We start from the raw sequence: 27889 nt of genomic DNA, 5'->3' as shown, positions 1-27889 counted from the left end.
TGCAGTGTCCCCTGTTGCTGTGGGTGTGACTCGTGCGCTGCACAAACCCTGAGGGTTGTGCCTGTGCTGTCCTGCCTGGCACAGGGGACAAGGACACGTCTGCTGCAAAGCCTTTTCCCACTGCTCTGAGTGTAACACAACCAGTTCAGGTGGCACAGGCAGTACTTCTGCATTTTGACTTCTGTTCTTGCCCACTTCAAAACTGCAAACTGTCACTGTCACAGCACTGTGACAGCAGAAATCTTGACTTCTGGGCCTCCTGCATCCTCTCCCTTGAATGTTCCCATTTTAAATCATTTTCTTTTTCAGCACAGAACCAACTAGGGCTCTCAAACCACTTAATGCATCAGCCCAGGTCACAATGGAACTGGATGAACTTCAAGCATAGCTGCAGGTAAAATAAACTGAACATCCCCCTAAAGTTCTTGACATTAAATATTTAAGCATGTGCCAGATTTTTTTTTTTTATTTTCCCATTATCAAAGAAATGGCCTGTAGTACTCAGCATTTGAAAATTAATGAGTTTTAAATATGAACATAATACACCCCCAGTTTTGAAGTACTCTGCTCTATTTTCTCTCCTCTCATCTTTCCCATCTGGCAAGGTTTAGCATTGATTTAACAAATATTTTTCTTCAAGGCTGTCAGAAAAATCTCACAGCACTTTGAAAACACCAAATATTATCTCGTGAGGTAAATTAGGACACAAAAAGTAGCGTGACATACATGTGATCACACATTGTCAGTGGCAAAGAATAACAGAAATCGCAATATGTGCTGCTCTGGAGTCTTCAAGAAGAGAAACTGCTAACGTGCAGCAAAGAGTGAGGCTGACACCTCCCTCGAGTTACATTTGAAGGATGAGTTGCAACGTTAAAAAGTGCAAAGTCTCCACATGGGAAGGATTTCTTACTCCAGTGATTTATTTCTGATAAGACACAGCTTGCTGTCTTCTCCATGACGCAGAACCTGAAGTCCACAGAGCTCCTCAGCTCTCCTGAGCTTTGCTCTCCCGGGGAAAAGGTCTCTGCTCCATCTGTGGAGGCTGCAGCCAGCACTGAGGGATTCCACAGCCCTGGGAAGCACCGTCAGGCACAGGGCTCTTTCCTGGACACTCCAGTCAGATCCATCAATAACTCCTGGAGATACTGAGCTCATGTGAACCAGTAAAGAACACACAGAACGTTCCACGTCCCACTCTCAGTTTTACACTTCCATTTCTGAGAATCAGATCCAGGTGTCAGGAAAAACCAGCAGCCAGCACCTTATCCAGGACAGGAGAGCAAACCCCACCTCAGAGGAGCAGCTGCTGGTCCACAGATTACAATATTTGTACAGAAAAAAAAAAAAAAAAAAAAAAAAAAAAAAAAAAAAAAAAAAAAAAAAAAAAAAGCCTCCAGAACAATTATCTAATAAATGTACACTTTTTCTTCATACCAGCAGCATGAGATTTTTTTTTGAAGTTATGTTTTATAAGTCCACAATTATACAAGGTTTAAAAAATACTCTTAAAACAAATATTGGACAAGATTCTCAGCCAATGCCATTGAAAGGAAATTTCCAGCTTTAAGAACACAACAGCAGGTGCAAGCTGAAACCAGCAAGAGTTGCTAATGTCCAGCTTTCTTCCATCAGAAGGTACGAGTGGTTTCTTTAAACTCCACACACTGAAGTTCTCTAAAATAGATTTCCTGTCCTTTCCCTGAGACTGCTGCACCCCATTCAGCCAGGGCACAGATAACATCTTGGAATACAAATCTCCGAAATCACAGTTTCTCCCACACAAAGTTCAAGCTTTACAGCAGAAAAGCTTTTCTGCCACACAGCCGCAAACTTCACAAGAGAAGGTTCCTTCCCCTGCTCTGTTCCCTCTGGAGGTGTTTTATTCTTCCAACCCGGCAGACTTACCCAGCCGTGTTTGTCATTTATATTTAGTACAAAGTCCTTTCTGTTCAGCCCACCTCTGGATATTCCAAACACAGAGAGTGAACCCTGATAACTCACTCTTCTCCTACGGATTAGATCCCTTTCTCTTCTCTTCACTAATTCCAAGGTGCTTGCAAGCATGAATACAGCATTATGCAAAATTTCAACATTTTTCTTAAAAGGAAAAAAAAAGAAATGAAGGCACTGTACTTGTTCAAGCCCATCTCAGGGAAGTTTCTGTGTTTCCAGCCTGGCCTTCGTGTTCTTACTGGTGTCCCAGTTACACAACACTGTTTGTATGGGCAGCCCAGCCCTGCAGAACCTCCAGCTTTGATCTTTTTTTCCAGACTGGGTATTTCCTGCAGATTTAACAGCTTCGGAAAGTTTTAGGGAATAAAACCAAATCAATTCAGATAATGAAATTAAGGAAAAGTATGTGTTACTTAGTTCTTTTGAAATGCCCTGATGCCTTCTAAGCTACAGCAGAGATTTTAAATTGGCAGAAAACTACCCTCATCTGGGACATATTTTCCCATTTCCAGGAAAATATGACTGAATTTGGCCAAGTTACAATTCTTTACTGAATTCTTTACTCTACATAAACTGTGTTTTCCTGAAGATCCACTGGAGTTCCACGGCTGAGGATGAAATCAGTGTGCACCGTCTCCTGTCCACGCCACACCGAACAGCCATTATTCTCTTGGGCAGCTCCTCTTTGCCCTGGACCTGCAGGAATGGAACAGGATTCTTCCTGAAGCTTCCAGGGCTTGCTCTGGCACCTGGCAGAGCTGAGAATTCGTGCAGCTGTACCCAGTGCTCACTGGCACCTGTGAGGAATGGAAGGGCTGAGGTCAGGAAGGGCTCCCTGGAGCTAGAAGAAAGTTTTCTTTAAGCTCACAGAAGAGGGAGGATCTTTCAGCTAGAATGGAGAGAACCTGGCACTGGGCTAATGTGCAGGGCATTTGGGGGGGCATTTTCAGGTATTTAATCTAGAATCTCAAATAAAGCATAAATGACTGCTGTAGGTCATTTAATCCATGGATCAAGCTTTATAAACCCCAACAGGTACTTGGACATTTTACTGATTCACTTGTACATTCACCTTTGACTCCAACAGGTACTTGGACATTTTTCACAAAACGTGACTGATTCGTGTCTTTGCTTTTTTTTTTAGGTACCTGTGTTTTTAACAACTGAGTATAAACAGAACAATACAATATAGAATTACTCCTAGTAAGATTTGATGGTGTTTTTATTACCAGAAGGAGCAGATCAATGCAGATCAAGTGCTTTTATAGTGCTCAACAGAGCCAGAGAGATGGTGCACAAACACAGGATGACAATGGCAGAGCAGACAAGAAACAAATTTAGACCATCTTTCTTCGAGGGTAAAAGAAAATGACCAATCCAGGACCCAAGAGAGCTGCTGCTGCAGCAGCAGCCTGTGCTGGAAGGAAATGAAATGCAAATCTGATTGCAGAGTCGCTGTGCACAGCCTGCAGAGCCGCAGCGGGGTTCAACAGGAGTCAGCACTGCCAAGGGGAAGGGATGCTCCGGGTGCAGCAGGGCTGCTCTGAAACCCCACACCGCGAACAGCATCCACTCCCCTGGGGCAAGGGATTTCACTTCATCTTACTGCAGAGTTACTCAGGTGTGCTCTGCACAAACACCAGGACACAACAGTCCATGGGAAAAAACAAACAAACAAAAAAAAACCCACCCAAAAAAACGTGTTTCTCTTCCTAGATTTTACTGTGCCAATCGGAGGAGGGAAGTTTGGTCTAAGGTTTGTCTTCTAATTCAAATCAGCAAGACCAAGCTTTGTAACTGGAGAATCAACGCCTGCATTTAAAATAACAAAAAGTATTATCAACACAAGCAGAGATTTTGTAGCTATCTACAGCACCTTCTGGAAGGACTAGGAGCCAAAGAAATGGAAATCCACGCGCAACTAAAGCAGCTGTGCGTGTCTGAGTAGACACTTCTCCCAGTCACGCTTTTACACAAAAAATCCTGTCTCAAAAGGTGACCAGCACTGACCCACGGAGACAAAAAGAGAACAGCACATACAAGAGTCTGGGGTAGGAGAGGTTGGCAAGAGAAGGTCCACAAGAGGTTCAAAAGCCTGTGGCTCTAGGGGTATTATTTGTAGGGTCCATTTATTTGCAGGGCTGTGTCAGGCCCCGTACAGGTCCGTAGGTATTTGCAGGACTGCGTTGGGGTGGATACAGGTATTTGTAGGGGTGTTTGTGGGGGTGTTTGCAGGGCGGGGGCGGGGTCGATAGGGGTGTTTATGGGGGTATTTATAGGGGTATATGCAGGGTCTGTAGGTATTTGCAGGGCTGTGTCGGGGTGGATAGGGCTATGGATAGGGGCATTTACAGGGGCATTTACAGGGGTATGTCCAGGGGTATTTACAGGGGTATGTACCAGGGTATTTGCGGGGGTATTTATGGGGGTACGTACAGGGGTATGTTATTTACAGGGGTATTTGTAGGGGTATTTGTAGGGGTATGTACAGGGGTATTTACAGGGGTATGTACAGGGGTATGTTATTTACAGGGGTATTTGTAGGAGTATGTACAGGGGTATGTTATTTACAGGGGTATGTTATTTACAAGGGTATTTGTAGGGGTATGTACAGGGGTATTTACGGGGGTACGTACAGGGGTATGTTATTTACAGGGGTATTTGTAGGGGTATTTGTAGGGGTATTTGTAGGGGTATGTGCAGGGGTATTTACAGGGGTATGTACAGGGGTATGTTATTTACAGGGGTATGTTATTTACAAGGGTATTTGTAGGGGTATGTACAGGGGTATTTACAGGGGTATCTGTAGGGTTATTGACGGGGTATCTGTAGGGTTATTTACAGGAGTATTTACAGGGGTATCTGTAGGGTTATTGACGGGGTATCTGTAGGGTTATTTACAGGGATATTTACAGGGGTATTTACAGGGGTATCTGTAGGGTTATTGACAGGGTTATTATTTACAGGGATATTTACAGGGTTTTTTACAGGGGTATCTGTGGGGGTATTTACAGGGTTTTTGACAGGGGTGTTATTTTCAGGGATATTCACAGGGGTATTTACAGGGTTATTGACAGGGGTGTTATTTTCAGGGATATTCACAGGGGTATTTGCGGGGCCCGCGGCGTTCACTCCGGCCCCGCCGCCCCCTCCGCTCCTCCCGCCCGTTCCCGCCTCTCCCCTCAGGCGGGCCCGCGCGCGCCCCGGCGCCACCTGGCGGCGGCGGCCCCGCGGCGCTGCCCGCGGCCAAGATGGCGGCCTGAGGGCCCGGCCCCGAGCCCCGGGCAAACTCAGCCTGCCCCGGGCAAACTCAGCCTGCCCCGGGCAAACCCGGGACTAAACGAGCAGAACGGCGGGGCCACTTCCATAGTGCACCCTGTGTCTGTCCCAGCTCCGGCCAGGGCCCCTCACGTCAGGCACAGCGGCGTCCTGCAGCGGAGACACAAGACCTTCCACCGGACCACACAAAGTTCGGCAGAGGCGTAGCTTCACGTGCTACAGCTTCTCCACGAAATTAAACATCAGAATGAAAGTTAGAAGCCCTACGCTGGAGGAAAGTGCTGTTTCTAAATGAAAACGTCAAAAACGCGACGCTAAGGCGACTCTCTGCGAAAAGGAACCGAAAGGCCCGTTCCCATTTCTGTGGTGCGGGGCCAGGCCCACCCAAAGAGACGCTCAGGAAGACGCAGCCACGAAAGCTGTGATCAATTCTCAAGCAGGAAAACACCTAAATTACATGGCTGGCTGCTTGGAGCAGGCTTCCGAGATGTGCGAGGATCAAGAGAGGTCAGCAGTGAAACAGGTGTTGAATTTCAGCTGCAGAGGTCTGAAGGAAACAGAACGACTTCCAAGGAGCAAAGAACACGAATTATTTCTGTATTTCTCGTCAGAACGAACAGGCACTCACCTGCTGTACACCACTGTACCAGAAAGCTGTTTGTGTCTTCTTTATTTGTTATTTAACACCGGTACAAGTGGCACTTGACTAAACCAATAGATTCCAGCTGACATCGACTAAAAATTGAATGAAACTTGTTCCCTACTAAGCAGTTCACTTTGCAACATCATCTGAAGCTTGAAAATTCATTATTCATTTTTTGGAAACGTAAACAGCATTAAGGAGATTTGTGTCTTGCCCACTGCAGATGTGTAGATGACAGAAGTAAGACAAACACTGTCAGTGGTTTAACCACATGAAAATGATGTGGGTATCCTGGACCAAGCATTGTGTCATCACCTTGAAAATGCTGAACACAGAACCAAAGCAAAGATCCCAAGATGTGGATATGTGTAATGGTCGGACTTGTTGCAAATCATTTACAACTGCATATGAAAAGATGATGTCAAGGAAGAGGCATGGGGAAAAAATTCTCTGAATAATGAAACTGAACGAGTTTCCAGTTGTTGTTTTTTTTTTCTTGGAGACAGTAATAAATCACATCAACATTTTACTGTCGAAATGAAGGAAAGGGGTGAGGGGAAGCTACTTAAAAGGTTGGTTTGGGAGCATCTTTTGTTGTGACCAAAGAAAAATTTAAATAAACTGCGCCAAGAGAACATCACCAACACCAGCTCAGGTGGGATATCAGCTCCCTGCAGGTCACGGAGGGAACACTCCCAAGCGCTCCCCACTTTGGGGTTTGGAGCCTTCCTCTCGTTTTTGGTGGTGGTGGGGCAGTGTCTCAGCCTACAAAGGACAATGTCAAAACCTCTGTCTTTGCCTTCAGGGATGGCTGGCGTCCCCTGTTCCTTACCAGAGGAGCTCAGCAGCTGGAGGGGAGCTGGCTGCACCTCGGATCCTCAGACTGCTCCTGGTCCCACTCAGCCACATCGGCACCGGAGCCCAGCCTCACCCACCAGCAGGCTCCATTCCTACAAACCAAATAACCGGTACCAGGTGTAGCAATTAACAAGTAAGAAACAATTCTAAACAAACAAAAGCATGCAAACACTTACTCTGCAGCAGCTCAGCTTTACCCAGCCCCGCATCCCAGGCACGGGAGTCCCGTCCCTGCTCATGCCGAGGGAACACCGGCGGCTCACGGGGCAGCGGCCGGGCCGGGGCCGCTCCCGGCACAGCCCCGCCGGGGGCTCGGTCCGGCACAGGAGCCTCCGCGGCTGCAGCGGGACCCGGGACGGCGGGGGCTGCACCCCTCGGAACCGACCCGCCGGGACCCCGGCAGGACCGGCTGGGGAGGCAGCCCCCGCTCCGCGCCCCCTCCTCCGCACCCACCTCCTCCCGGGCCGGGGCTGCTCCGGCCACGGCATCCCGAGAGCTGCCGGTCCATCCCGAGCGCTCCCGGTCCATCCCGAGCGCTCCCGGTACATCCCGAGATCTCCCGGTCACTCCCGAGCGTTCCTGGTCCATCCCGAGGCTCTCCCCGTCCCTCCCGAGCTCTCCCGGTCCAATCCCGAGCGCTCCCGGTCCATCCCGAGCGCTCCCGGTCCAATCCCGAGTTCTCCCGGTCCCTCCCGAGCTCTCCCGGTCCATCCCGAGCTCTCCCGATCCCTCCCGAGCTCTCCCGGTCCAATCCCGAGCTCTCCCGGTCCCTCCCGTGCTCTCCCTGTCCATCCCGAGCTCTCCCGGTCCCTCCCGAGAGTTCCTGGTCCATCCCGAGCTCTCCCGGTCCCTCTCGAGCTCTCCCAGTACAATCCCGAGCGCTCCCGGTCCATCCCGAGCTCTCCCGGTCCCCCCGAGCGCTCCCGGTGCTCTCCGGGCCCGGCGGAGCTCGGCGCGCCGAGCGCGGTCCCGGCGGTGCGGGGCGGGAGCGGGGGCGGGAGCGGGAGCGGGCTCGGCGCTGGGATTAGTCGCCGGGAAATGAAAGCGCTGCAGAAGAAAACGCAGCTCCGAGGCGCTCGGAATTTCTCTGTCCCGTTTGTGGGTATTGAAAGGATTTGAGGTCAGAGACGTGCCCAGCTCACAACCAGCTCTTGTCCTTACCCCGTTCCTCCTTCCCTTCTTTCTGCATTCCTTTCTGCACTACAGAGATGCTGTTATTAACCACCTGAAGCGTATTTGATAGACAGTTAATAACATTTCGATGTTTAATAAAAGGCAAATAGTCTTCTGCAAGTAGGGGTTTTTTCTTTAAGTTCTAGCTCACTTAGAAACACATGAGTTTGCAAAAATATATCTGCATTTCTCATTTTGCAGCTCAGGACACCTGTGCTAAACCAACACACACACACCTTGTTAAACATAACACCCCAGAGCCTGGAACAAGTCTCTCACTAATGAAATGTGAGGTATTTTCTTGTGCTATCAGGTAATAAAATAGTTCAATAGAAAGGAATGCTAATTGGAAAGGCAGGAAATGATATCTCATTAGCAACACTTCTGAACTATAAGAACTGCTGGTTTAATAGCACAGCACTTCTTTAATCGCCTTGTGCTCCATGGCTCTAGAGCACTTTTAAATCAAGCGCACGACATCAAGTCCCCAGAGACAAATCTATCTCCTGTGTGAGAGGAAAAGTACACAAGTGATCTGTCAGAGCTGCACAAGGAGTCTGAATTCCTGCATCAGCCTCGCCTCCCCAGGGACCAGCTGTGCCATGTATTGCAGACTTCTACAGCACCCAAGAATTCTGTTACCATCCAACACATCTTCCCTCGTGTTGGCATTGGAAGCCATTTATGAAGCTACCTTAAAGCTGATTTTTGCTCTCTAGCATTACCACGTGCAACTACATCCCAGTATCTGAGTGTGACACTTGTACTGCAAGGAACACAAGTGCTCATAAGACTTCTGGAAAGTCTGTAACTACAATGCCACAGATAATTTGAAGAGATCAAAATAACTTCAAAGGGATACTTAGGACTAGTCTAAATCTTTCTCCTGTTGGTATACTAGAGAGAGTAGGATTTTCACTTGATTACTTATGAAAACGCCGTACCTGTAAGAATACATGAATTTTCAATTTCGTAAAATAGCCCAAGTCCCAATGCCTTGTTAAGAGCTCATCACCGTGAGAAAAGCTAAAATGCTGCTGCGTTTAAAGGACAGATGCAGTGAACAGCTGCATTCCTTCCTCAAGGAGGCAGCAGCAGGGAAAGTCAGTGTCTAAGTAAGTTTCTCAGTTTTAAGAAAACTGTAGGTGTGAGAGCTTTGTAGAAGCAGCCTTGCTGGCCCGTGTGAGTGCACTTGAGCCTCATTCCCTGGCAGTGCCCCAGACCAGCTCCTCTGCAGAGCCAGCCCTCTCAGGCTCACTCCATCCTCACTGAGGCATTTCTCAAGGACAGTTCCTCAGCCTTTACTCCTGCTGCCTCAGAGGGTGACCCCAGAGCCCTGCCCGAGCCAGGGAACGCTGCGGAGAGCTCACAGCATCCCAGGAATGCCACTGATCCAGCATTCCTCCCTGGTGCAAAGAGAGGAGAACTCCCCCAGCTCAGCTCCAGGGCACTCCTGCTCCAGTGCCCAGGGCGGCGGCCTGGGCTCCTCGGGCTGCATTCTGGTCACTGCTGACCCCAGCCTTGCTGTCCCCTCCCCAGGGCTCTGCCCGCGGGGATGGAGAGCGCTGAGCACACGAATAAACCGCGGGAGGTGCAGGGCAGAACTCCGCTCAGCCCCACAGCAGCAGAAACAAAAGCCACACGCGAAGGGCTGAGCACAGCCCGAGTCTCCCCTCCCCCGGTAAATGTTCCCAATGGCTGCCAAGGCAAAAGAGAGGGGAGAAAACATTTGCAAGTGAAATGGGCTCGAGTCGGAGCTGTCCCATGGACACTTCCAGAGGCACTCACAGCAGCAGCAGCACCGGACAGGTGACAGCAGGAGGGAGGCGGACCTGGCCCAGGAGCAGTCCCCAGGCCATGCACGGGGCGCTGCTGCAGCTGCTGCAGCTGCACTCAGGGGCAGCGGGCTGGGACTGCCCAGGGGCACACGGAGAGCACTGCCACGGATGGTGGGTTATTCCTTTTTTTGACCCAGAGATGGGGCAACTGAGAGGCGTTTTAAAAACTTTTTTTCTAGTTTTAGTCTCATGTGAAGGGTGAGAAAAAGGATGCGTTCTTCCTCGTTTTGATTTATCTGACAAAGCAATTGAGAAAAAACCCCATTTTATTTCTATATCCATTTATTATTTTGGTCTGTAAAAATATAAGACTAATATACAACTACATCTAGCCTGATTTTTGTAAAATCAATCTTCATTCAGTGAGATACCAATGTACATTATACATTAAAGTTGTAAGAAAAATACTGATATTTGACATTTTAAACAAGTTCATTCATGTAAAAATCACATTGCAAGTAAAATTTAATTAGAAAATACATAATATTCACAAAAATACACATGTTAAAGACAGCTTGTGAGAACATTGTCCTAAATTTAATTCAGGTGTGGAAAAAAACATATGATTCACAGTTAGGCTTGACTTCTCCAGTACCATAGCAGAACTTGAAAGTAAATGCATCTTAATTCCATTAAGAATTTGTTCTTCTTCCTATTAAGGTGCACTTAGATCTCCCGGTCACCAGGGAGGAATCACCTGTCCCCCTCTGTGCATGTACACAACATATAACACTAGTCAAAGGAATTTTACTTTTTCATTCCATTCTCAAATAATTCGGGTATCTCATAAATTAATTTATAAAATCTGGATTGAAAATACAATTTACACACACAGGATACTTAATACACAGATTACATCAATAGCAGCGTAATATTGTCGATCATGCGCAGCATCCTCACTATCACTTCTGGAGGGTTTTTTTCTTTTTCCTTTTTTTTTTTTTTTTAGCTATAGATAAAATCTATATAAAACAGTCAAGCCTTGAAGTATCGTCTTCCAGGGAGAAAACAGTATAGATGTTAAAAATTTAGGAGGTAGTGAATGAAAGGCTAACAATATCAGCATATTTTAAAAAACCTTATACTGAACCCCAGTATCATTTTTATATATATATAAAATTAAATTTAGCCACTCATAATCAACCGTTGATCATCCTGAAGTAGCAATTTAAAAATCTTGTGTAATTAACAGTGTATGTATTAGTAAGATATGGAAGAACTTTAGAAACTTCATGGTAACTGCAGCATTAAGCAATTACATGCTGTGCAGTCTGTCATTGTAACTGTAGATACACATTTTTAAGATTTATTCTTTAAAGTTCTTATCAAGTCCCAAATCCTTAGTTTTACTACATGCCACCAAATTTCTGTGAAACAGAACATGATCTATGTCAAAAAGAACATTACCTCACGTTTAGATTACTCAGTTTGCAGGAAAGGTCCTAAGAGATGAAGCCTCATGCAGTTTAGAGTAGGACCCCAGTTAAATTTCTACAAGTCCTTTAATACTGGCATAAATATTATTCAAACTAACCCCTGCCCTGGGCTGGGACCTGCCCAGGCTCCTGGCCAGACCCAGCCCTCCCAGCTCTGATCCAAGCTGCAAAACCCTCATGGACCACACCAGCCCCAGAGTGGATTTGCACGGAATGGAAACGTCACACCTGCATGAAGTGCACTCCCAGTTCATTCTCTGTACCTGTGGACTTCTTCTCTTCCCAACCAAGTGCCTTTATTCCTTCCATTAGTCACAATACATTCAAGTAAACCAAAGGCACAGAAGTGCAAACTAGCAGAATAAGGAGTCTCACCCTCCACTGGTGATTTCATTCAGGAAGGAAAGTCTTTTGACAAAGGAAAATAAAAAAGATATTTTCAAAGTAAACAATCTTCCCTAAAGAAAGGGAGTGTAGAGCAGCGCTGAGAGAAAACACAGGTAAAGTCTCCATGTCGCAGAATGAACATTTCTCTTTCTCATTTCACACTAAGTGGATGTAGTTACTTCATTTTTAGCAATTATTTGCAAACCAAGTGAAACACTTGAAAGATCTTGCTCTAGTAAAGGATTTCAGGGCTCTCCACACACACACATTAAGAAACTACAAATAAGTGTGACAGGAGAGCCCCTCACCTGTATTTGCAGAGCACCACTGCCTGCTGTGCCTGTTCTCCATAAACCCTAAGGGGGATCAATGCCTCCTCCTGGACTCCAGTGGCTTTGGAGGTTTGACAAAACTGCTGCTCATCAGATACTAATTTCAAATGTGCACTCTGTCACATCAAACAGCAGGGATTTGTTTCTGCAGCAGTGTTTGCATCATCACAAAAACCTGAAACAAACACAGGTTTAACCTCTGACAGTCTGTGATGACTTTTACAGATGCTCTATCATTAAACTTACAGTTGGTCTCCTGTTAGTAAAGTTACCAGAGGTAGATTTTCCTCAACTAGACTGAGGGGGAAAAAAAAGAAAGGGGCCAGTCTCCCTTCCCACTCATCACATCTTCCCAGAGGGTGGAACACTCTCCCCAGCACGTGCCTGCTGCTCTGGGGAGCAGAGGACACAGCACAGAACTGGCAGCACCTCCTGCTCCTGACAGGGACCACGGAATCCCTGGGGAGATCCTTCTCCCCAACCCTGTCAGGGAGCTGGGGCTCGTTTTCTAGCCACAACTTTGCTTCCCACAGGAGGGTCAGGATGGGAATCAAGGGGTAAAGTGGGGATACAAAAAGGGGAAGGACAAAACCAATGGTAGAGGCCTCCCCTGCAGCTGTCCCAGTGAGCGCAGTGGTGACACACACACCTTGGCTCTTGCAGCAGCAGGACTTGTCATCAGTGTTTTCACACAGAGCACCACTGTAACACCCACAACACCCAGCCAGGGGCACACAACACCTGCATTTACAGAGCAGTTCCCAGTAATGAATAAGTTAACATCACATGGCTCAAACGAGGTGTAGTGAAGCCTCATTCTGATTTAAACCTGTTTTTAATCCAGGGGTTTAACTTAGACTGTTCTAACTAGTTCAGGTTTGAAGAAAGTCACTTTTATATAATCCAGACTCATTCCAACAAACCTTTTCTAGCAGAAATCTTTACAGTTTCTACTGGACTGCAATTTTAACACAGATTACACTATGCTATTTCCATAGCATTAAGTTTACATTTGATTTGTTTGTAATTTACTGGGATTAGCAACTAAATCCAATGGTATTCTCAAACATTGCAAACTAGAATGAGAACAGGTCTTTGATGCATTAGTGTTAAGACTTTCACATTTGAATTTCAAAATCAGAGTCATTAAAACCAGTACTGGTGCCTGACTGACGAGCCTGTGGTTGCACATTCACTCACAAAGGAACAGTGACCTCCCAACCCCACCGCAGGTGCTGCCCAGAGCCCAGGCAGGACCAGACCAGCCAACTCATCTCCTCCCAGCCCACCTCTGTTTTTTTTCCCATTTCCCTCTTGCCCAGAGCCCACACAACACAGCTCTGCCAGTGGAGCAGCAGCCAGGACAGCAGTGAGGGGGCTGCAGCAGCTCCATCACCCATAAGCAGCACTTCAGAGGAACATGAAACCACAGTTCACGAGGGTCGGCCTCACACCTAAGGAAGATTACTTCTATAGAACCAGTAGTATGTGGCATTAAAAAAAAATAATAAAAATCAAGTACCTTCAAAAGAAAGCTCACAGCCATCTCTTAGCTATCCTTCATTTTCAATTTTCCTCATTCCATTTCAGCCATTTATCAATTATCCTCCAGCTTTGTGAATTATTTACATTGAAGTGCAGATTTAATGAAGTTAGTCAACTTACGTAACTTTGAATTTCTTGTATATGCTTTTTTGCCTCCTTTTAATCTAACTGCAGTGCTTGGTAGATGGAGAGGTATAAAATGTGTTACATATTAAGCCCAATTAAAACACGTATGGCATCCTTACTTATACCAAGTACACCAACGTTATTTCATAGCGTTATTATAGTTCCATCTTCTTCTAAGGGCTTAGACCCTGCCTCTGGTACTTCATACTCCATGCTAATGCTGCCTGCTGAGTGATTCAAGTTCATCCCACTGGAAGGCAGGAATCCATTTTGTGTGGACTCGTGGAGGAGTTCAATTTGTGATAAGGATTCGATGCTTTCGCTGGTGGGCGCCGCTTTCGGGATCTGCTGTGGCTCACCACTGTCTTCAATAATAATGTCCTCTTCATCGCTCTCCTCTTCTCCCTGCAGCAGGTTTCCCAGGAGGTTTGGAGTGCTGCTGGGAAGGCTGGACTCGGTGGACTGGCCGGAGCTGCCCGAAGTCCGACTGTTCCTGACCACGTTGTTGCGCTGGTTGGCCGGTCTGACCGTGATGATCAGGTTGCGGCTGTTGGCAATCATCATGTCTGTAACTTGATCCAGGCTTTTTCCCGACACCTCTATGCCATTGACCTCCAGCACCTCGTCGTTGACAGCCAGCAGGCCCGTGCTCTGAGCCAGCCCCCCGGGGACCAGCCTGGAGATGAAGATGCCCGGCACCTTCTCCAGGCCGTGCGGGGTGACCCTGACGCTGGAGCCGTCGCGGATGTAGAAGCCCAGCGGTTTGTCGGTGCCGTACTTGTAGAGCCGCACCCTGCGGTGGGTCTCGGGCAGGATGTCCACGTCTATGATGGACGAAACGGGCCTGAAGTCCTGGGGCATGCTGATCACAATGTGGGGCTTCTTCTTGTGGTTGTCCGGACGTAGCACGTTGGACAGGACGTTCTTCTTCCTCGTCATGGTGTCGGTCCCGAAGGCACTGTAGTCTGCATCTTCTGTAAGACAGAGCACACGGGGGTCAGAGCCTGCTCACGCTGCTGCCCGGGGTTAGCCAGCTCAGCACAGGCAAACTGCTCCTCTAGAAGGTGCCAGCCAGCCTTACTATCATAGAAACCTTTCTCTCCACTCATGAAACAAAAGCTTGAATGTTACGAGATTCAAAGTTTGGAATACTTTTGGTTTTCTTCTACCACAAGGAAAGGGTGTGCACAAAAGAAATGAAAGCGAGTTAGCAGCAGCAGACACAAAGAGCTCCAGCTGCCTGAGAAAGGGTAGAATGGAAAGAGTGAGTACATTCCTAGAAACATTTTAATTTTATTCAGAGTAATTCCACTTGCTAGTTTTCTCTCCTCAGGTTTCAGATCATTGGGAAAGAAAGAATGAAAAAGGGAAAGCAGCCAGTGTGCCTATTATTGCCTGGTTACTGGGAGCCAGCCAAGTGACCTGGATTCAAACTCCAGAAAGCTTATTCCATTCTGCACTCCTCCCTGCCCCCACGCCATGTAGGTAAAATGGCTGTGGAGCAGAAACAAAGAGACCTCCACACAAATACTTCAAGCAAAACTGTTCATGCAAGCAATGCTGTAACTGCCACAACTCCATACAGGAATTGGCAAATGGCTTAGAGCTTCAAGGAAAAAAAAAACAAACCAAGAGAAAACATGTTAGTCCTACAACCACTTGTAAGGGATGAGAAAACGTGTTCTGTGGAAGCAGTACTGATTTCTGAAATGCTTATTTACCAAAGGTCCCATTTTGCTTTTTAATGTGCAATAACTCACCATAAGGGATGAGCCCAAATACATTCAGATCTGAGTTTCCTCAGATTTGCACTCGTACTTACTGCACACATCTTTGTTCTACAGGGGAAAACCCCCAATCATCATGCAGAACTGGACTGCACCAACCCTGGGACCCAGAGGAGTTGGGATTTCTTTGTATTATCCCATGCAGATGCCATTGGGCCAGCCAAGGAAGTGGAAGAATGGCTATACATTTCAGTCTGTGCCCTGGGCTGACTGTGCCACTGCTGCCCTGGTGGCATTTCAGGACAGCTGCCAGCTGCTGAGGAAATCAATGAGTGCACTTGTTTCTCAGGCTGAGAGATACACACATGAACCAGTAGATTTGGACTCCTCAGATGCTTTAAGGAAAACAGAACCGAGAAAGTATCCCTGGAGCAACAGGCTCACACCACTGCAGCATTAACACCAGCTCCTCCCTTCCCAGCCTTTAGGGCTGCTCCAAACAACAACAGCCCTTTGGCTGCTCTAAGAAGGCAGCAGCCTTGGACCTGGTACTCTAGAAGATAAAGGACAAGAGGAAAAGAAAGAAATTTAGATTAGCTCACAAAAAAACCCTCAAAGGGATTTATTGTCAGCTCCTGGCTTGTGTGTACACAATAGTTCATCAGCACGTTTTAGAAAAACGTGTCCTGATGATGGCCTCATTTACATTTCTTTTTTATTTCCTTTGTTTAAAAAAATAATTACACCATAAGGAAGGCAAAGCTCTTGCTTAGCTGTTTGCTAAACACAGAGCATCTTTTGCACTGATGTTTACAGCTAAAGTTGTTCAACAATTCAATTCACACTATCAGGAGTTACTTCTGAAGATGCCTGATTGACACAGCCCTACTGTAGCCTGAAGTTACTTGTGTGGCAATCTCAATTGCTTTGTAATTTAAGGTTTAATTAATATAACATTAGAGTTTAACATCAAGCACAAACGGCTTTAGAAACAGCCTAAAATCTGATCTTCACATGTCTGAGTGTTAGGTCAGTCGTGTTGAAGAGCTGGTGCATTAAAAAACAATTCAACCCCCCCAGGCAAAGCATTTTAACAGGTGAGCTGTGTCTGAAGTAAAACACCTCCAAAACCCAAACTCAGCCTTTTCTCTAGAAGGCCCTTTGGGATGCCTGACTAAGACCAGCTGGTTAAACCCCTGGGCTCCACTGCTGACAACCAACATGCTGGCTGATTTTTCAGACAACACGGAGCAATTCTTCTCATGTTTGCTAAAAATTTATGATCAAAGAAAAAAGTGAGGGAAGTTTTGCCCTTATCTCTCCCGACAACCCATCCAACCAGTTTCCAGTTAGACAGCTGGTGTTCCACTGAAAAGATTTTTGCAATTCAATGAGGTGCAATAACTTCTCTTTTTTTTATTTCAGAACGACAATTGTTTACAAAACAACCTGGAAAGGACAATTGTGAAATCGGATCCTAGACAGGTCTTGCTGGAAATACCTTTTGCAGCTTTGAATACAAGGTAACACTTGCACTCATTGCTGCTAAAGTGCAAGCTGCTGATGGCAGCTCCAGGACACAGGTCGCACCGGAGTGGTGCCAGCCAAGCACTCGGTTCCTGCTGCTTTTAGTACAACAGAAAGCTGGTTGGTTTAGGTTTTTTTTTTCTGGTTGAGAAAAAACCACGAGAAAACAGGACAGCAAAGCTCTGACAGGACTGATTTTCTCACGAGTGTTCTCTCATGTGCACTGTAACATTAAAAGGTATTCAGTTGATGGGGTTTTCTGGCTAAATTCAAAGTGCACAGATCCAGAGAATCAGACTCTGGGGTATTTTACCCATCTCTCATATCAAATGTGTAAAGGATTCCATGATGCCACAGTGGCTCTAAGGCTCCCTCACCTCCATGGCAGGCCACACACCCTGCACAAGTCTGGCATGAACAGGATATACAAACACACATTTATTACATCCAGGTAGATCTATCATGTCCTCTAAGTGAGCAAAGACACTTTGTGCTCTTTATTCAAGTCAGATTTAGAACTCTTCCCAACTTCCTGCACAGAAAGTACCTCCCAGCCTTCCACAACTATCAGCTGGTGACTTCTGTCCAAATCACATTTTTCCAGTTAGCAGAGAAACATGAAAATCAACTCCAACAGGACCGGCTTTGAAAGAAATATTCTGTAAATGTCTGTATGCGAAATAACAGATTCAAAAGGATTTTTTTCAACAAAAACTAAGCACAGAAAAACATTTCTTGGAAAAGAGAGGAACTCCAGAAGTCTCTTTCAGAAGACAAATACACAATCAGAAATGTTAAATTTAGCTGGTGCTTTTCTTTTTAGTAACTTTCTTAAGTTACAGAACACGTGGCTGAAATAAAAGCATCCCAAAACTCCAAGCCAGATGTCAAAACATTCAAGAAACTCTGACACACCAGAGGGAAAGTTTTGGGTTTTTTTCATTATTACTGCCCTTAATAGTTTAATAATTCAGAACTAGTACGAGCCATAAGGTAGACAGTTAAGGTTAGAGAATTTGTGAGGAAAATGAGTGAAAGGTTGATAAACTCATGTCCCCAGTTCTCAGCAGAACTGCAGGCTCTGGGTAACCTCTCTTCACTGCTGAACAAGTTTTCTAAAGCAACACTCTCAAGTACAAAGGCAGCTTTGTTCTGGCACCTCACTAATCAGTTTAAAGCCCCGGCGAAAACTATTTTGGCCTGAAGCCAAAGGACAAGGTGTTAACTGCAGACAGTGTGAAGGAGGTCGTCCACACGAAGGATTTCTCCCCGCAGCAGTTTCAGGCTCAAGGTGGCACCAATCTGTACAGACTTATTACATGAAATTGAAAACAAAAGCCCACAAAAGCCGAATCTGGTTTCAATTTGATGTTATCGAAGACACATTTTTGAAATATTTTCCTGACCCATTTGCAAATCAATGTACAGTCACCCCTCGAGAATTAGATATTCAAAGCCCCCAAGTAGTTTAGTATATTTGAGCAGAGAGACAATTTAGCATTTTTTAAATACGACCCAACAAACCTCCTCTTATTTAGTCACAAAATCTAACAAAATATGGTTTTAGGAAAGCAGCCTGTGTTTTCAGGGAGAGGCCTCAGAATAGCCAGGCTAGTCCACAAAAAAAAAAGCCAACTGCTCTTACTTCTCAGCAAAGTAAAGCTTCTCAGTGACAAAGTCTCTCTCAAGAGGCACAAGTGGATTAACCAAAGAATCCACTTCTCACTAAATACAGCCACATACACGCAGAACCTGCAGGAGCTGGATATTGTAATTTAGAATCCTTCCAGGGACTGTTAAGGATATTCTAGTGAAATGTATCTTCTGCTATCTCTATTGTTCTCCTATTTACAATGCAAAGTTCCCCACATCAAGCTGCCTGTGCAGACTGTTCCCCTCCATGTTCTCCTCACAAGGGTTTTTCTCACAGACAGAGAGACTCCCATACATCTGGATCTCATCACAATACATCAGTTTAACCTTTAAATACCAGATGTCAACAGTACCTGTTAATCTGTTAAACTCCACAATGAAATTCCAGCCAGGAATGTTTTCTGCCAGCTGACAGCCAATCCTGACTTGGGCAACATCAAGCCCCAGTTTAGATTTAGCGCTGGAGCAGTTCATAAAGTATTTTAAAGGAATTTTGTGAAATACAATTAGAGGAGTCTAAGGGGAATCATGTGATTCCATTACGAGATTTCTAGGTTTTCTACCAAGCCACATAAATGTTGAGGACAAACAGAGCTTTCAGAAACAAGGAGTCAAAATCAAACAGGAGAGAAGAGTCCCATTATCACAATCGTTGCTTATTAATAAAAGCAAAAGCACCTTGCAGCTCCCATTTTGACCCCTCAAGGTGTTCCTTGGATACAACGAAGAAGTTAATACTATTGACATTAGATTTCACTGCAGTCTGCTCATACCTCAAGTTAGTTCTGCACAAATTACATGTAGTTTCTAAATAGTTAAGACAATATGATAAAAATTTCATATATTATAAGGCATCAAAACATTTTCCCTCTTCCCCACAGTGGCTTTTTGTCAAAGATCTTAAATTCCCAACTACTGCTGCTGGAAATATAAAAGAAGTCAAAGTTCCATTACAAAACCCACAAAAATTCTTCAGCTGATATATGAGAATGCATGAAAGCCACAAGTAGCCTTGCAGGTGGAAAAGTAACTTGTGTCACTTATTATAGTTCTAAACCAGCCCCATCAATGGCAGATATTTGCTCAGATATTTCTTTTCCATTCCAGAGGCAGAGCCAGTAAAGCTGCTGCAATCTATCAATTAAGCACATTTAAACAAATCACACTGCACAAACTATGAACCATCCCTAACTCCACCAATCCAGCCTTGGTTACAGGCAAACCAGCAGAAATAAAATCCAGAATAAAGTTATTCCTGTATTTTCCATCAAACATCTCTATATGGCAAAGATGCCAGTGAAGACAAAGACTCCATTTCATCAACATGAAATCTCATTTCATCAATAGAGGTGATCAGGGTGATCATAACTGATTCCCAGCAAGGTGCAGTGGGGATGTGGTGCCAGCCTGGGCTCTTTATTCCCTGAAATTCCCCAGGCAGGAGGCTCTTGTGTCCAAGGGAAGGCAGTGAGTGACACCTGGTACGTTCTACACAGCTTTTCCTGCTCGTCTATTCCTGTTCTCACAAACTAAAATTAATTCATCATCATCTACTTTTGGGCATTATATCAACTCCTGGCACCAGAGCAGTAACAAATAATCCACCTGGATTAAATCAAGGTAAATGATGGCAGGAAACTAAGAAAGCATTACAAATGTCACAGTAGGAACAATCCAAAAACATATGGTGTTAAAATATAAACTCAATAATCCCAGTCTGACCAAGTGGCTTATCCCTTCCTGTCATATGGCTACTGTAGGGGATTAGATGGAATCCCAGGCCTTGTCTCCCTCAGGTTCTGTAAAGAAAATGGTTCCTGCCTTTGGCATTTCAGCAGTCTGCACTATCAACACCAACAAAACAAACATTTTACCAGCACCCAGCAGCTGCCAAGCAGCCACCCTGGTTATGGATATTGGGGTTGTGTCAGGCCCTGGAGGAGCTGTTCACTTCTTGGAGTTGATAAAAGGTTCTGATGCCCAAGCATTTCCTAAGGAAAAAAGGCTGTCTTAGCAACAGCCAGGAACAACACCACAAGAACAAATACAAACTTGTAACTGGATTTTTTTCCCCTTCATGAACAAAAGCAGACAGCAGGAACACACAAGCAGAGCAGACACACTACTTTCAAAGTCAAACCAGCAAAGCAAGCAGCCCTCGCTCCTGAGGTTTGCTAACTGATGGAAGCTTGTCAACTGAAAACTTCAGAAAGTTTTATTAGGAAACTGTGATAAGAGCAGCATATCACAAAGTTAGTCTTGAATTTATACTTTAATATTACATTTAATACTTCAGGTAATAACATTTTCAAAATTTCTTTCCATCCTTTAATGGTCTCTCTTCTTGTCTGATCAAGATTGGAATTTTAAATGGAAAGTATCCAACATACAGAGCAGAAAACCTTAGAGGTTAAAAGTTTATTTTTATTTGCTCACATAAAACCAGAAAGAAACATTTGCTAGAGATTTAACTTGACTTTAAATCAACTAAATACAAGGAAAAAAAATCACAAAGTATAAATAGGTTGCCTGAGGAAGCCCTTGGAAGAAAGACAAGTTGTGAATACCTTTCATGACCCATAATTATCATGGAATTTGACATGACGAAATAGGACTGAAGGGTTTTTTTTCCCCCATCCATCACACAGTAACTGGATAAACAGATGATTCACGTTCTTCAAGCGCTCCTACCTTTTCTCTGAATGAAGATCCTGAGCAGAGGATTGGCTGTGGAAACTGCCTTGTGATAATTGTCGTCGTTGTTGATGGGCAGCAGGTCCCCGTGGATGTCCGTGTACCCCACCAGCACATCGACGTTGGGGATCTTGTGCACGTGCTGCAGCAGCCCATAGAACTCCTCAAACTTGCCAGGCTTGGATCTCTCCAGAGAAAATCGTCGAAATTCTGCCCCAAACTACAACAGAAGATTTCTGACATCATTAACGTGGAAGCAACAGGATTGTTTTATGTTAAACCAGAAACGTTACGGAATTCAAAGCGCACTAAAAACTCCAAGAAACAAATCTGACGGTATAAACCAGTCGGGGTTTTTCCCCTTAGTTAGAACTAGTTTTGTAGCTGGTACAAGGTGTACCTTTGAGCACTCCAAGGTTGTTTCCTTGTTCCATTTAACGGGAGCTCAGCAGCACCGAGGTGACAAACCCGTGCAGGGATTCCTGATTCTCCCCGGGACAGAACCGCACAAACCAGGCCGGTGATTAACACCCTGTGGAATGTGACTACCTGGAATTCGGTTCCAAGAACCACCAGTGCCCTTGAGAACAGCGTGTGGAGATTGTTACACAAGTCGGCCTCACCCCCCTGGTCCTTTGGGCAGGGAGTGAAAACGCCGCTGGGATGTGGAGACCACAGGGAAATGCTGCTGCCTCTCAGCACAACCCACGGGCAGCCCAGCGCTGGGGGCTGAGCTCAGGGTCACTCTGCTCCCACCCAAAGACAGAGAACGCAGGCAAGCAGCCACTGCCTCTAAGGGCATTCACAAGATTGTGAGCAGGAGCACGGCTCAAAGCTTGATTGCAAGCGCCTTTTAAATCAGGGTTCTATCCAGGGCATGGGTTTTCCAAATCTGCCAAGGTTCAGAAAATATGGGGAAAAAACAAAAACAAAAAACATCAGTCACTGACACTACTTTCAGCAGCAGGATTTCTTTCTTGACAACATAATCATTCAACAAAAAGCCCAGCTCACAGATCCACTCAAGCTCAGTCTCCCAAATCATCTCTAAAGCAAACACTTATTAATTAAAACACGTCGCTTATTAAGGCAGTGATACAGTGGGGGCAGGCAGGGGAGACAACTGAGTGCCAAGAAAAGGATGAGCATTTGCCGCAGACCAGACAAATTGTGATTTTTACCACACATAGCCGGTAAAATGTGGTGCTCTGCCTAACAGGGGCAGGACCCAAAGCAAACAGAATATTGCATAAAAATTACTCCAAATGCTCCATATCAGGCACATACCCAACATACCAGAGATGTCAGTAGGAATTCAGAGATAGCAGCAGCCAGGTTACAAAAACCAGAGCAGATTGTATATGAGTTAAAAGGATACTGAGGCAATAAATCAAAAAAACCTCCGCTGGCTGAGTTTTTTTGGGTGAATTCTATTGCTGATCTACAGTGAAAATACTTTAAATAATTTCTTTAGCAAGTTTAGTTTTAAGCAGAGCAGGACACGCGGAACAAAAGGCAACTTTGAGGCTCAGTATCACATCCTTTGGTGGATGTCACACACAGGACAGGTGGAGGAGCACTTCACCTCACAAATGATCGCAATCTTTTGGACAATAAAAGCCTCGGAGTTCTCACACACAAACAAAGGGCTGGAACTGAGGAGACACGGAGCCCGTTGTCAGCACGTTAACACCGTGCTACCTCAAAACCAGCTACACCTTCAACGCCCCACCTTCCTCCAAAAGAAGGAATTATCTGGGAACATTCCTGCTCTAAAAACCCTGCAATTTCCCTAACTCATAAGGGATGATTCATACCTGCCTACAAACAAAAGCCCAGCCCACAGGAGGAACTCCCGTCACGTCAGAGCAGCAGTTTAATCGTGACCTCAGTGCAGGATTTCATCCTGCCCCAGCCGGGAGGTGCGACCCGCAGGAACCCATCGAAATCCTTTGGCTTTCAAGGATTACACAGTTTTTACACATATTTGATGCAAATACCAAGAGACTCATAACCCACTGGAATTTCCTAACACAGTTTGCTCAATGCTATTAGAAAGCAGGTAAAAGACAAGTCCAAGTGGGCAATTCCATTGTTTGAATCCCTGAAATGTCTGCAGTTTCTATCAGATGCTGCACTCCTTCCCGTGAAACCTGCACTTGATGTTCCAGAGGAGATGAGACACTGGGACAGTAACTTAAGCAGAGGAGGCTCCTTGCCACCTGAGCTCTCTCCGAGCCCGTGGAAAGAGCTGTTCCCCTGGAACTCCCCTGGGAAAAGGCAGGGGAGCCATGGCAGCACCAGGAAGGCACTCTGGATGCTCACTGAACACTCATTTATGGGTCACGTTTTTAAGTCGTCTGAAACACAGCAGAGTCCCCCCATCCCTGACAGAACATGAGCTGCAGCGACCTTCTCTGCCTTACCAGTTATTAAGATTTTACTCAGAAATAAATATTAGGCCAAGTCATGAGAAAGGGGAGAAAACCTGAATTTTAACACATAGAGAACTAGAAGCTTATTTTAGGGTTTCCATATCATCACTAGGAACTCTAGCCTGGGGTATAAAGTTTCATGTTCCATGACAAGAAAACGGGCTGACTGGAATTCAAATACTACGGGGAATCACCAGGGCGAGCTCAGAGCAGCCACCCAAACTGAATAAACCAAACTAACAGAGGGATTGTGCTCATGTAACTGCAACCACAGTTGGGGCTGTGCTGGCCCAGCCTCGTCAGCTGAGGCACAATTATTGATTTGGAATATCTAAATAAAGAGCTGGACATCACTGAGCAGCCTCCAAAGGCCAGGCCAGTCCACAGAACTGCTCCCTCCACCTCCCACAAAGCTTTTCTTCTTTCTCTGCAGAATTGCTCGCTTCCACGGAAGGAAGATGACTCCTCTGCGATATGAAATTGAGGTGCTGTTAAATAATGCATCAGCAACAAGCAGTTCTAGGAATGCCTTGAATCCTGCTCCAAAGCATGCACTTGAGGGACAATCCCTCTTCATCAGGGCTGCACTTCTCTGTACAAACACCAGCAACATCACATGGCTGATTCCCGAGATATATTTTAAACCAAGGAAAACACACAGCGGGGAAATAGTAAACCTGGAGTTTTGGGCTGAGGAAACAAGTGATTTGGGTTTGTAAGCACGTCATACTGATTATTTTCAACCTTGTAAGAGCATAAATCAAAGACTTCACCATCACAGTGCTAACTTAACAGGTATTTGAAATGACAGCCACCAGCCTGCTGGTTTAGGCCACCTGAAAAATGAACACTTTCAAGAAATCATCCTCATTCGAGCTGTACAGACCAAGCACACACTCTGCACAAGTTCCAGCACCATGACGTGTTATCCTGAAAAGCCCACACAGCTCAAGTCCTGAGTGCTGCTGTAGCACTTCACCAGCAGGAAAGGAGGGCACAGAGCACAGGATGCTGCCCACTTTAAAAAATCAACCCAAGAGATCCACGTGTGCACCAATGGAAACCACATTCCCATGTGGATGCACTTACATGTGCCGAGGCGATGGAAAAGAAGTTTTAATTAAACATTTTTTTTTTAACTAAGAGTGATGCCACACCTGATACCGTACATCCAGCAGTCTTGCAATTAGAAATTATTACAAATACAAAGCAGAACGAAAAAAAAATCTGATTCCCCTCAGAATATCAAAGCTTTGTCAGAAAAACCAAATAAAAATAGAAGAGATGTGGATAGCCGCATGGGAGAATTTACAGAGCTGGGCAAAGCACCTGACATGGGTGATCTCTGCGGGAACTCACAGGTACACACTCCCACAACCCTGCCAGGGTAAAAGTCTCTCGGGGCCTCTGAGAGAAGGCAAACTCCACTTTGGGATAAGCTAGCCAGGGCTCAGCTCTAGCTCTGCTGTAAAAAACGCCGTACCCCACGAAAAGCTGCAGAAAGACAAAACCATTAAGGAAAAAAGGTAACTACAGAAGCAGCCACTAACAAACGCACTCATTGCAATTCCGGACAAAGAGCGGGTTTTGACGCTTGTGAATTATCACAGAACTGCCGGGGCTGGAAGGGACCTCCGGAGATCCTCTCCTCCACTCTCCAATGTCTCCAAACACTTCTTTTGGCCCAGCGATCTGACGCTTTGCCCGTAACACAGATTTCTCCGCACAGCTTTTAATCTGCCCAGAAACTGAGGGGCCAACTCCACTTACCTGTTTTCTGGGTTGTTTTTTTAACCGCTTCAAAGGCACTGACATTTTGTGCCGGCAGCCAGCGCACCCATCACGCGGCCCCATCCCCTGGGGCAGGCGGGACAGGTGCGGAGGGAGCCGGGGCCCGCCCGAGCCGGCCGGCCTGCGGAGCGCCCAGGCCCCGTGCCCTGGCCGGCCCCGGCCAGGTGAGTCAGCAGCTGTCCCCGCGCCCGTCCCCGCGGCGACACCGCGGCCCCGCAGGGCCGGCCCGCTCCTTCCCCCCGCGCCCGCGGCCCTCAGGCGGCGGCGGCGGTTCCCACCTTGCTCTTCACCTCCATGGTGCCCAGGCCGCGGCTGCCCGCGGCCCCGCGCTGAGCCCGGTTCATGCCGCGCGCGGTCGCTGCTCTGGCCGCCGTGCGTCCGCCGGAGCGCTGCGGGACGGGCAGCGGCGCGGCCCAGCCAAGAGCCCCCGGCAGCCGCGGCCGCTCCGCCGCCTCCGCCCTGAGCGCGGCCGGGCCGGGGCGGGGCCGCGCGGCGCCGGCACCTGCCGGGGAGCGGAGCGGAGCGGGGCGGGGCCGCGCCTGCGCCGCCTCCGCGGGGCCGCGCACGGGCGCGCCGCGCACCTGCCGCCTCGGCCGCCGCAAGATGGAGGCGGCGGGGCGGGAGCGGGGCGGGAGCGGTGCGGGGCTCCGCGGGGCTCCGCGCTCCGGTGCCCGCAGCAGGTGCGGGCTGTGCCTCCGCAGCGGTTCTCCCGCAGCGGCCGCGGCTGTGCGCGCACGGGGCTGCAGCGCGGCTCGGCTCGGCTCCCGCTGCCTCCTCAGGCGCCTCCCGCCCCGGGGAGCCGCCATGGCGCACCTCCGCATCCTCCCGCGGCCCTCGGGAGCCTCCGTTCCGCTCTCCGGCTCCTCCGCAGCCCCGAGGAGACAACCCTAAACCTAACCTAACCCTAACGCTCCCAGAGCCCTCGGGAGCCTCCGTGCCGCCCTCCCTTTCCTCCACAGCCCCGAGGAGCCGCCATCCCTCAGCCCTGCTCCCCTCAGAGCCCCGGGCCCCGCCGGGTCAGGCCGCCCTGAGGGCTCCCACCCCTCACGCATCGGGCTTGGGGATGGACTGAGCCATGTCCGGAGAAAGATCCCTTCCAACCCCAACAATTCTGGCATTCAGGGACCTTGGGATCCCGCGGCTGTAACACACAGGACGCGCCAGTGTTAGCTGAGGTTTACGCGTTACATGAACAAACCTTGGTCAGGCCAAAAGTTTGAAGCCTCCCTCTCAGGATGTGGCTCTGTGTTCGTCCTGAACGTAAAGGTGTTCTTGGAGCTTGTTCTCATTTTAGTCACAAGTGAGATTGCAGGATCTGGTAATGCCGGAGCTAACCCTCCTTACTGTATGAATTCTGGGACAGATCAATTCTTTACATTCAAAGGCGAGTTAAGCTACCCTGACAAAAGTACAAAATCCATGAGTGAAGAGACTGTAAACAGTCTGGAGGAAAACGACTTCTCACGTGTGTATGGACAAGAAGAAAGCACGTACATTAATCTCATTTTGTCAACAGACCTTTGAATTACAGGTCTCTCTGTAATCTATAAACCCGGTAGAAGAGAAGCCAGTGTGAGGTTTCATCCTGTAGATCTCGGGCGGACGGCTGTGATGGGAGCTCAAACAATGCCTTGCACCCAGGCAAGCCACGGGTGTCTAGTCAGTTCTCAAGTCTCAGCTGGTAATCAGTAATTAAATAAAAAGGCATCCAGTGCTGAATCACTTCTAAGCCGGTGCTGATTTTTGTACAGCTGATCTTCCTCGCATCACGCCAAAGGCAAAGGAATTGCAGCTCTCACTCGAGCCAAGACAAGCTGTAATTAGCACAGAGGATATTGTTAATAGTTAAGTATAGTTTGCTGCCAGACGGTGTCTAGGCTGATTCAAGTCTTCTCCTCCTTTACCCAGCGTGTTTTGGTTTTACACTGCAGAAGGATACACAGAGAGTTCAGCCTGTAAATTCAGATAGAATCTGTGATCCTGGTGCAGTAGAAGGCAGATTACAGCTATGTGAGCAAGACCAGGATAAAACCTCTCATTCTGTCACTTTGTAATTACAACACTGAAAAGAGTTTGGACTGTTTTCCATATCTGTCTTCTACAGCTCTGTTTAATGAGCTGAGCACGGAGAAGAGTGCAAGAGACAAGGGAACAGTGGTTTCTCTGGGGCTTTGAAGCTCTTGGCTTGGCCCTTTTCTCCTGGAGAAAGGGAGGAAAAACCTCCTGAAGCTGATTTGGAGCCATTGTGCAGTTAATTTTATTGCTATAGATTTATGAGGTATCGCCTAAGATAATTTGTTTTCTATTGTGCATTCCTAGCGTGGCTGGAGTGCCAGGCAGTGGGTGTGGGAGCGAGCCTGAGGAGTCAGGGCAAATTCATTTCAAGTCACTGGAACCAACCTAATAAAATGTATTAATCACTGGGCTGGCTTTCATCACAAGGAGCTGACGTATGAGGAAGGAATGTGATAAACAATTTGATCTCAGAT

The 27889-nt window shown here is 46.9% G+C and overlaps 1 protein-coding gene and 1 long non-coding RNA gene across 3 annotated transcripts; both read right to left on the bottom strand.

Moving 5' to 3' along the window:
* Positions 1-3190: 3190 nt before the first annotated feature.
* On the bottom strand, positions 3191-7679 carry LOC136298442 (uncharacterized). 2 transcript variants are annotated; one of them, XR_010723316.1, is made up of 5 exons: positions 7190-7679; positions 6913-7074; positions 6711-6828; positions 3647-3768; positions 3191-3373 (listed from the first exon to the last, which is right to left on the bottom strand). It is a non-coding gene; the product is annotated as an uncharacterized lncRNA (long non-coding RNA). The 2 variants fall into 2 exon arrangements; XR_010723315.1 differs by lacking the exons at positions 3191-3373; positions 3647-3768 and having other exon boundaries at positions 5251-6828.
* A 2332-nt stretch (positions 7680-10011) lies between these two features.
* PARD6B (par-6 family cell polarity regulator beta) lies at positions 10012-25867 on the bottom strand. Its single transcript, XM_066198962.1, has 3 exons — positions 25679-25867; positions 21172-21394; positions 10012-14547 (listed from the first exon to the last, which is right to left on the bottom strand). Exons 1-3 carry the CDS (start codon positions 25742-25744, stop codon positions 13718-13720), a joined length of 1119 nt encoding a protein of 372 aa, XP_066055059.1. The 5' UTR covers positions 25745-25867; the 3' UTR covers positions 10012-13717.
* Positions 25868-27889: the final 2022 nt, after the last annotated feature.

This window comes from Chamaea fasciata, unplaced genomic scaffold (assembly GCF_029207755.1).
Source record: "Chamaea fasciata isolate MVZ Bird 193981 ecotype frontalis unplaced genomic scaffold, bChaFas1.0.hap1 SCAF_17, whole genome shotgun sequence".
Lineage (NCBI taxonomy): Eukaryota > Metazoa > Chordata > Aves > Passeriformes > Sylviidae > Chamaea > Chamaea fasciata.
The sequence above is the reverse complement of the archived record's forward strand: the minus strand, read 5'-3'. Positions and strand labels throughout refer to the sequence as shown.

Bases quoted from the DNA above. Each gene is read 5' to 3' on its own strand.
- PARD6B (XM_066198962.1), bottom strand. From the start codon at position 25,744: ATGAACCGGGCTCAGCGCGGGGCCGCGGGCAGCCGCGGCCTGGGCACC. The intron at 21,395-25,678 runs GTGGGAACCGCC...CTTCTGTTGTAG, and splicing joins CCATGGAGGTGAAGAGCAAG to TTTGGGGCAGAATTTCGACG. The intron at 14,548-21,171 runs GTAGGAGCGCTT...TCTGTCTTACAG, and splicing joins GATCTTCATTCAGAGAAAAG to AAGATGCAGACTACAGTGCC.